The sequence below is a fragment of the Pelophylax lessonae genome, assembly GCF_965119305.1.
Source record: "Pelophylax lessonae genome assembly, chromosome: 3".
NCBI lineage: Eukaryota > Metazoa > Chordata > Amphibia > Anura > Ranidae > Pelophylax > Pelophylax lessonae.
This window is the reverse complement of record NC_138770.1, coordinates 370,163,052-370,172,553: the sequence shown is the minus strand read 5'-3', so window position 1 is coordinate 370,172,553 and position 9,502 is coordinate 370,163,052. Positions and strand designations below refer to the sequence as shown.

At 45.6% G+C, this 9,502-nt stretch overlaps 1 protein-coding gene across 1 annotated transcript in view; it reads right to left on the bottom strand.

The window, feature by feature from the left end:
- Window positions 1–546: 546 nt before the first annotated feature.
- The window catches only part of ANKRD6 (ankyrin repeat domain 6), a 133,540-nt gene continuing 124,584 nt past the window's right edge, over window positions 547–9,502 (bottom strand). Inside the window, exon 15 of the mRNA XM_082249432.1 lies at window positions 547–2,146. Within this exon, the coding sequence (XP_082105558.1) occupies window positions 1,623–2,146 (524 nt within the window). The 3' untranslated portion in view covers window positions 547–1,622. The remainder of the gene's footprint in view (window positions 2,147–9,502) is intronic.

Below are 9,502 nucleotides of genomic sequence, written 5' to 3'. Positions count from 1 at the left end.
ACAATAACAGGTCTACTATACAATGTACTTGCATTTATATGTGAACCTTGTTTCCATTTCTTGACATACTGCTTGATAATGCTAAACATATTAATAATCGTTTACATACAATTATGCCCATTTTTATCAAATGAATTGCACAGAAGTAATTCACATGACTGCATATTAATAAAATGCTGGCATATCAATTGAAAAAAAAATAACTGATGGTTACAATAAAGGCAAACTTGACTCCATTATTTCAGATGCATTCAGAGTTTACTATATTGTCATTAAAACAGGCATATTCATGCTTATGGGAACCAAATACAATTTATGGTTTATGTTGGAATGTTAGTTATGCTGAATTTCTTCACACTGATGTCATGTGTGCTTGGCACAGCAAAACTGAAAAAAATACATAGTAAAAGACATATGGGGCTATGTTTGCTGACCTCCTGAAAATGCTAGTACCTTGGCTGTCTTTGGTTCCAGTACTTGGAGATGCTGTCTTGAAACCAGCTTTCAGATCAGGAAAGTAAAGTAAGAAACACATATGTATACTTGTTGAAATGCCTAGTACAAATATCTGAAACTGTATTTATATCAGCTTCCTGTAATACATAGCAAAACAGACAGACTTAAAGAAGGCACTAGGGGCCAGAGCACAGAGCTGTCAGTCTAAATTTTTGAAAATGCTTATAAGAGGGAAAATCAAGGATGACTCTTCACTGTGTGATGCTGCCACTGTGTTGTACAATCAGCAGGCTGGGGGCTTGGACCAAGATGTAATGTGTAAAGAGTATCTAAACCAAAGAATAAACAGTCCTTAGATGGGAGCAGTTGCATTTGTTTTCTTTTTTCAGCCTTTATTTTAATTTATCTTCACCTGGTGATCCTGCCAATAACACTTACAGCATTCAGGAGAAAGTAAGACAGATACAGTATGTACTTAGCCTGAAAAAAGAAAAATTAATACTGCCACCAAAGTATAAACTAGTATACTAATACATATTTTATTTTTGTGTTTGCATTCCGATATTTGCACTGAAAGTTCAAGAATTAGGCATTCTGTCTGGAAGGAGGTGTTTGGATTATGGGATTTAATAGAAATACTTATGGCAGGTAAAACAATGTATTTAGCCACTTGTCTGGAGTTCGACATTAAGTAAAAGTTGGAAAACTCTTTAATACTGCAGTTCATTTCAGTCAGGGATTGGGAGAACATATATGTCCATTTAGAAGCACATGTGACACCAGCCTACAGTACTAACAGAATAGGCTTGGTCTGTAATTTGCATATCAGGTACCAGTTAGTAAATGCAGCTTTATACATGCATTTGTTCAATACATAGAGCATTAAATATACAGCACAGTAAACTGTGGCCCTATGGCACATTGATCCAATTGTCTTCAATGTCGAAGAATCTACAAAAGCAAGAAAGCAGTCTCTTGCTTGGGAAGCTCATGCAATTCAGAAACATCAATATTAAAGAATGGCACATGCTTTTTCTGTATAGATTTCTTAAGTTTCACAGTCGTTTAATGCATCAATGACTCAAATAGCTTTGTGTTGCAACTTCTGACTGTTGAGTCTGGTATCTTATGATAGCTGTCCCTCATATCCAGAAGGGGCTCTGCTGCTAGCTTTCCTTCTGTAACTTAGTCCTCAACTTCATTAATTCTTCTTCCAAACTCATTATATGCTGTTGCAACGCAACTTTATCTTCTTGTGCCCTCATGTTTGCTTGTGACTTGGCTTCTTCAATTTTTCTTTCATACCATTTTTCCATTTGAGTAGATACTGCTTCAAAAAAATATTGTGTGATTTCCAAAGCTTGGGAGGTGTCCCTAGTTGGCATGCCAACTTGGTCGCCAGGTGCATTACAAGATGGTAGTGGAATCTGTGGTCCTGGCATTATGTTTCGCTGCCTAAGCTGCCCAGGTTTTGCAAATTTTCTTGTTTGTGTGCCTCGGTCCATGAGATTTGCAGTCTGCTTCTCAGCCTTCTTTGCATCTGCCATGAGTTTGGCGTTTCTTAGTTTAGGGTTTGGAAGGCTGGAAGATGGGAGGGCTGGCTGATATTTGCAGGATGGGATACAACTTGTTGTCTTTTCTTTAGGCCTCACAGCTGGAGGGGCAACAGGTACAGATTGCTGCTCTACAGCTACAGAAAAATATTAGAAATGTTACAAAAATTCTTAAATTTCTGTTGAAACGCAATTCTGATACTAGCAAATGATAAGTGCATGCATTCTGGAAATGATAAAATGACAAATGTATTACACAACACACCACAAACTGTAGCCCAGGTTCAGCATAACACATATGTTTTCATGCAAGACCCATAGATATCAGACACATGGCAGTATTGAGTATTCACCATAATATTTTTAGGGAAAATGTAAAGGCATACAGCTTCATACTACCACTCTATATCTTTGTTGTGGTGCTAGGAATATCTATGTTTTGAGGGCTATCCCATAGGTTCTCAGCCTGAAAATGAAGAGGTAGTTGTAGGTTTAAATAATTTTAGAATGTAAAAGACCAGTAGCCAACTGCCTAGTTATGGTCAATTTGAACCTAGGTGATCCTATATCAGCATAAAAGACATTCATGAATCTATGGTGGCATCCTTAGTGTCCATTCATGCATTAAAGAAGTGTGGAGCAGAATTCAAATATAGGAGACTGTTTGTTAAAGGCAATCTTCAGTCATTTACATCAGAAAAGTTCACTAAAGGAATGTTTTTTTTACAAAAGGCTCCGAGGAGCACTTTAACAGTTGCCATGTCTGCCATTTATGAATGTGGATTAGACATACTGCTTAAACATGCTGGTTTATTTGTATGTAGCTTAGCATGTTTTAACCACTCCTAACTCCATCCCTGGACACAACTTCTTACCAAATTTCATCCTAATCTGGTGGCATGATGGAGCAACTTACAGCATACTGCCCCTATATTGTACTTATTCCTGCAATTCTATAAAACTTTCAGTGCTATGTACCTTATTACCACAACTACTCTGTTGTAAGTCCAAGGATGCTTTCTTTGCAGAACCTACCTCCTAGGTTTGTATCCTAACCTTTTAGCTTGCTGATATTGGCTCTAGCTAGGACATTTATATGTAATTCTTACTGCAATCTTCTTCAAAGTTCATGACTGGTTTTTGTCATGAACATTAGACATTGCCAACCCCAAAGCTACCTACTGCAACCTGTCTTGCCATGCATTATCTTTCTAGTTCCCTGGTCAAATCATGATGCAGTGGTAACCTTTTTTCACTCTACATAAAATCATATGAGAATCGCTGGTCTCTTAATGATGCACTTGTCAGTGACCTGATCATTAGTTAATAATAATAATGGAAATATTGTACAGTGAATTCACAATCCATGAGCTCATCTGCATCCCTGAACACTCATAAAGCAGGCTCTGGTGGTAAAATAATCCAAATGGCTTTCCAATGGAGGACATATAAGGGGCACATGCACACAGGGCTTTAAAAAAAAAAAAAAAAAAACTTCTTTGCATGTGTCTTCCTTTATTTCTTGTACTGTTTGCTGGATACAAACATTTTCTTGTATACTGATCTATGGTATTTTGTATCTTAAAAATTATTTATATAGAAAAGTTATTTGATCCAAAAAACACCTCACAACATTTTTTTTTTTTTCAGCCTGTAAAGCACCTTTATACTAGCCTATTTGCCCATGCACACATAGATGTTTCCAGGCATATTAGAAGAGGTTCCTTTACAGGCTGAAAAAAAACCCCCATCACAAGCATATCCAGGAGTGGAGGTTTTGAGTAGAAAAAAACACTAGGTGCTTTTGAGCGTTAATGCACTCCAATGGCTAATGAAATCCATTAGTGTTGCACCGATACCAATACCGAGCATTTGCATGAGTACTTGCAAATGCTCCAATGCTTAAACCGATACCTCCCGGCAGGGCCGCCGATAGGCCAGTACAGCCAGCCCTGTTGTATGGGGCCCAGCGTCCTCAGCATAGCAGGGGAGGCCGGGCAGCCTAACAGATGATCAGTGTGGCGGTGAGGGAGTTTACAAGCACCGATCTTCCTGTGTGGCTTTCAATAAAGCAGCTGACAGCCGTTTCTTCTCCTCTCCCTCCTGCTGCTGTCAGCTGCATTTTTGAAAGCTATACAGGGAGATTGGTGCTTATAACTGCCCCCACCACCACACCAATCACCCTCGACTGTCCCATGTCCTCCTCCGGTTCCCCATGTCCTCCTCCAGCTCCCTGTGTCCTTCGGCACCTCCTTTGGCTCCCTGGGTCTTCCGTGTGCTCCTCCATCTCTCCAGGTCCTCCCTGGGTCCCCCCCTTCAGCCCAGATCTGTCAGGATGGAGAGCGGAGGAAGGAGCCAGTATATATGCTTTTTACCAGCTCCTTCCTTTTCTGAATGCATAGAGTCAGTGATCACTGATTCGTTGTTAGGAATACAAATGGTAGCCTGGCGGCACAGGAAGGCCCCACTTGTGCCGGAGGGCGGAGCTTAGACGGGAACCCCCAAGGTAAGTGACACAGGCTAACCTGAGATACGGAATCTAGGTATCCACCGGTTTTTGCCAGAGCCTCTAGTGTTAAGGATGGACTTCGCTGCGTGTGAATATCAGGTCGCGGTCCTCAGGGTCACCCCACCAAGGGGGAAACCGGTCAAGATCCGAAGGCGGATAAGCAGACAAGGGAGATCCGAGAGAATGGTCAAACAAGCCGAGGGTCAGGACAGGCAGCAGGTCAACGAGGTCAGGAACAAACCAAAGGTCAAAACGGGTATTAAGCAGGTAACAGGACGCAGGTTTCAGGAACACCGGAGGAGCTGCAGACAAGACAGCAAAGACACAGTGTTGCTGAGGTGTTTAAATAAGGCAGCCTGTTGCCAATTACTGCAATTAGTCTGCACTAGGTTAACCCTTTAGATGGCAGACTCATGACAGCACATCAGTGTGCTCAGGGAGCGTCCCTAACATTGTCCCCTCCTTAAGGGCAACCTTCGGGTGCCCAACAAACTGCTTTTCTGAGGATGGGCAAGAAAAAACGCCTGGATCAGGTCTGCGGCATGAATGTTCCTCTCAGGTTCCCAGGAATTCTCTTCCGGTTCATAACCCTTCCATTTAATAAGGAACTGAAGCTGGTTACCTCTTTTCCGGCAATCAAGTACAGCCTCAACTTCGTACTCCATGTTGCCATCCACCATCACTGGTTCCAGAGGTCCAGAGCTTCTGCGGGGGAAGGTGTTGGTAACCACAGGTTTTAAAAGAGCAACATGGAACACAGGATGGATCCGTAGGGTATCAGGTAAGGATAACTCATAGGACACGGCATTGAGTCTTCTTTTAACGGGGAATGGGCCGATAAACCTGGGAGCCAACTTCTTGGATGGGCAGGCCAAGCGGAGGTTAGCTGTGGATAAAAAGACCTGGTTCTTTTGGATGCTATCTGAGCCTTGGCCAAGGTGTCCTGCAGAAGTTTGTTGTTACTCGTGAAGAAGTCGATGGTGACCTGAACTGCGGGCACTCCGGAATCAGATGGGATGTCGGGCAGAAAGTAATGATGAAACCCATAATTGGCAAAGAAGGGAGATTGCCCGGTGACAGAATGTCTTGAATTATTGAAGGCAAATTCCGCAAATGGTAGTAATGCTACCCAGTCGTCCTGGACGAAGGTGGTAAAGCACTGGAGATATTGTTCCAGGGTCTGGTTCGTCCTCTTGGTTTGCCCGTTCGTCTGTGGGTGGTAAGCTGACATAGATAATTCGATTTGTAGTAGCTTACACAAGGCCCTCCAAAAGCGGGACGTGAACTGTACCCCTCTGTCCAAGATAATGTTTGTGGGTACCCCGTGGAGTCGCACCATCTCCCAAATGAAGACTTCTGCAGTTTCCCTCGCAGAAGAGGGTACCTTTGAGGGGTAGAAAGTGGGCCATCTTAGTAAGCCGGTCTACAACCACAAAAAATGGCGGAGCAACCGGCTGAAGGTGGAAGTTTCACGATAAAGTCCATGGCGATAGTTTGCCAGGGCCGGTCAGGGATGGGGAGTGGTCTGAGGAGACCCCACTCCTTACTTCTGGTGGTTTTACTCCTGGAGCAAGAAACACAGGAAGACACATCATTTCTGCAGTCTTTTTCCATATCAGGCCACCAGAAGGTGCGTTGCATGAGGTCGAGGGTCCTATGAACACCAAAATGGCCAGCCAGAGGGTGGTCATGGCAGGCAGCTAGAACCGACACACTGACTCCCTCCGGGACAAAGCCCACATTGTCTAAGATTTTGTCCTTAGCCCACAGCAAACCATCCTTGCCTGACAGGGGTATCCCAGGTGGACTGGAAATGTTGGCAGAGGCTTGCTGAAGATGGGCTTTCAGGCTAGTGAGCAGGAGCAGGAAGTTTTTCTCTGACAGGTTAGTGTCGGGTACCAAATCTTCTTTAGGATTATCAAACATTCGGGACAGGGTATCCGGTTTGATATTTTTTGACCCGGGCCCATAGGTAATATGGAACGAGAATCTGTAGAAGAAGAGTGCCCATCGGGCCTGGCGGGGTCTCAGTCGCTTTGCAGATCTTAAGTACTCAAGGTTCTTATGATTGGTAAATATAAGAATTGGGTGTGCCGCTCCTTCCAGTAGATATCGCCACTCTTCGAGAGCGGCTTTGATAGCCAGGAGTTCCCGTCCCCGACATCATAGTTTCTCTCCGCGGGAGAGAGTTTCCAGGAAAAGAAGGCTATTGTGTCAGTTAAGACTCTAGTTCCCAGTCTTTGGGAGATGACTGCCCCGACCGCAACTTCCGATGCGTCTACCTCCAGGAGATGGGGTAAGGCAGGATCCGGGTGACTCAGGATAGGGGCAGAGGTAAAAAGAACCGAGAAGGCAAACTGAGCTTCAGGGGTCCATTGGAAGTGGACGTTCTTCTTAGTAAGGTGAGTAATATGGGCTATGATGTTAGAGAACCCCTTAATGAACCTCCTAAAAAATTGGCGAAGCCAACGGAGCGCTGTACTCCCTTTTTGTCTGATGGAGGTGGCCAATCCAGAATGGCAGAGACCTTCCGAGGATCCATCTCTATTCCATCTGTGGAAATTATTAATCCCAGAAACGGGATACTGGTCTGCTCAAAAACGCACTTCTCGGCCTTGGCGTAGAGACTATGCTGGCGAAGGCGACTTAGGACATTTCGAACGTGCTCACGATGCTGCTCTAGGGATGTTGAGAAGAATAAGATGTCATCCAAGTATATGATGACAAAGATATCCAAACAATCCCTGAAGATGTCATTCACAAAGTGTTGGAACGTGGCAGGAGCATTACAAAGGCCAAATGGCATTACCAGGCATTCGAAATGTCCGAATCTAGTACAGAAAGCAGTCTTCCATTTGTCCCCCTCTCAGATGCCCCACGAAGATCCAGCTTAGTAAACAGGACGGCAGATCTGAGTCTCTGAAAGAGTTCGGGGACTAGAGGAAGAGGATAATGGTTTTTAATAGTAACTTTATTTAAATCCCTATAATCGATGCAGGGTCGGAGGGTGTGATCCTTCTTCTCTACGAAGAAGATACCGGCCCCTGCTGGAGAGGTAGAGGGACGGATGAACCTCTTCTTTAGACTTTTGTCTACATAGTCTTTTAAGACATTCAGTTCACGTTCAGAAAGTGGGTAAATCTGGCCAAACTGGATTTCGGCTCCTGGGAGCAAGTCGATAGGGCAGTCATATGGACGGTGAGGGGGCAAGGTCTCTGCTCCCCGTTTGCTGAATACGTCCAGGAAGTCATGGTATGCTTTGGGCACCACGGAACATACATCAGGTTTGGATTCAAGACAGAACAGAGTCTTGGGGAATTCAGGAGGAGCGGGTAGACAGGAATTCTTGCAGTAAAGAGATTGGAACTGGATGGTGCCTGTGATCCAATTGACTTGCGGGTTATGTGCTTGCAACCACGGTAATCCCAGGATAATGGGAAGTAAGGGGGATGTGATAACATCCAGGCTGATCAGTTCCTTATGGCCGGAGGAGGAGACCCTAGGAAGGGGAAAAGTTTCTTGGGTCACGGGCCTGGATTTGATGCGGGAGCCATCGGCCAGGAAGATGGGGAGGTCCTGGGTCTTGAGCCGGAGAGGTATGCCATGTTGCAGGGCGAACGAGCGGTCAATGAAACCATGGCAAGCTCCCGAGTCAATGATCGATGTAACTGGGACGGGTCCTTCCAGAAGCTGTAATGACACAGGAAAGGCTAGGTGAGAGGAACTGGTAACAGATGCCACACAACTGGATGGTGAGACAGGCAGGAACTTACGGTATTTTGCCAGGCAGGAGCGCACATAGTGGCCAGCTTCACTGCAATACAGGCACAGGTTACCCAACTGGGAACAGCGTCTCTCCGGGGACAAAGCAGGCCATATGATCCTAGGTTGCATAGCATACAGCTTCATACTACCACTCTATATCTTTGTTGTGGTGCTAGGAATATCTATGTTTTGAGGGCTATCCCATAGGTTCTCAGCCATAGGTTCAGGCATATCTGAGGTGATTCCAGCAGGAGCGGATTTGGTAGGAGCTGACCCAGCGGAAGAAAAGTGTGCAGGAGGAGCAACTCATGGTAGCATCCAGGCCGGCCTGAACCGCTGCAGGGATCGTTCTGCTCTGCGCTCCCGTAGCCGCCGGTCAATTTGAATGGCCTGGGAAATCAAATCTTCCAGGGCGTCGAGACACCTACCCATGCCAGCTCGTCCTTTCGACAAGCCGAGTGCTGCTTCATTCCAGGACTTATCGGAACTGAGGTGGTGGAAATCAGTGACGTAGTCTTCTACGGGCCTGCGACCCTGCTGAAGAACATGAAGCGCAGCTTCTGCGGTGGAGGATCACTGCGGGTCATCATAGACCTGTGCCATGACCTCAAAAAATGACCGTAAGGAGTTTAAATGGGGGCTGCCCTCTTCAAGGAGCTGATGAGCCCAGGACTGGGGTTCGCCTAGGAGCAGGGAAATAAACCCCCCCTTGGTGGCCTCCAAAGAAAAAGGTTCGAGGTTGCAGGGAGAAATATAGCTGGCAGGCGTTGCGGAATATTTTTCGGGAGCAGGAACTCGAGGTTCTGGTGGCAGCATCACTATGGAAGGGCCAGAAGCAGGTCCAGAGGGGGCTGCAGCAGGAGAGGAAGCAGATAACACAGGAGGATCCCCCTGAAGAGCGCAGCCGTTCCTAGCTGTGTGTAGCCGACTTGAAGCGACTTTACGGCTTGAGACAGGACTGCGAGGTGTTGGCAGATCTCTTCCAACGGTGAGGCTTCTCTTGCAGGCTCCGTCAAGGCTGTCTTGTACTGTTAGGGATACAAATGGTAGCCTGACAGCACAGGAAGGCCCCATGTGTGCCAGAGGGCGGAGCTTAGACGGGAACCCCCAAGGTAAGTTACACAGGCTACCCTGAGATGCGGAATCTAAATATCCACCAGTTTTTGCCAGAGCCATTAATGGTCAAACAAGCCGAGGGTCAGGACGGGCAGCAGGTCAA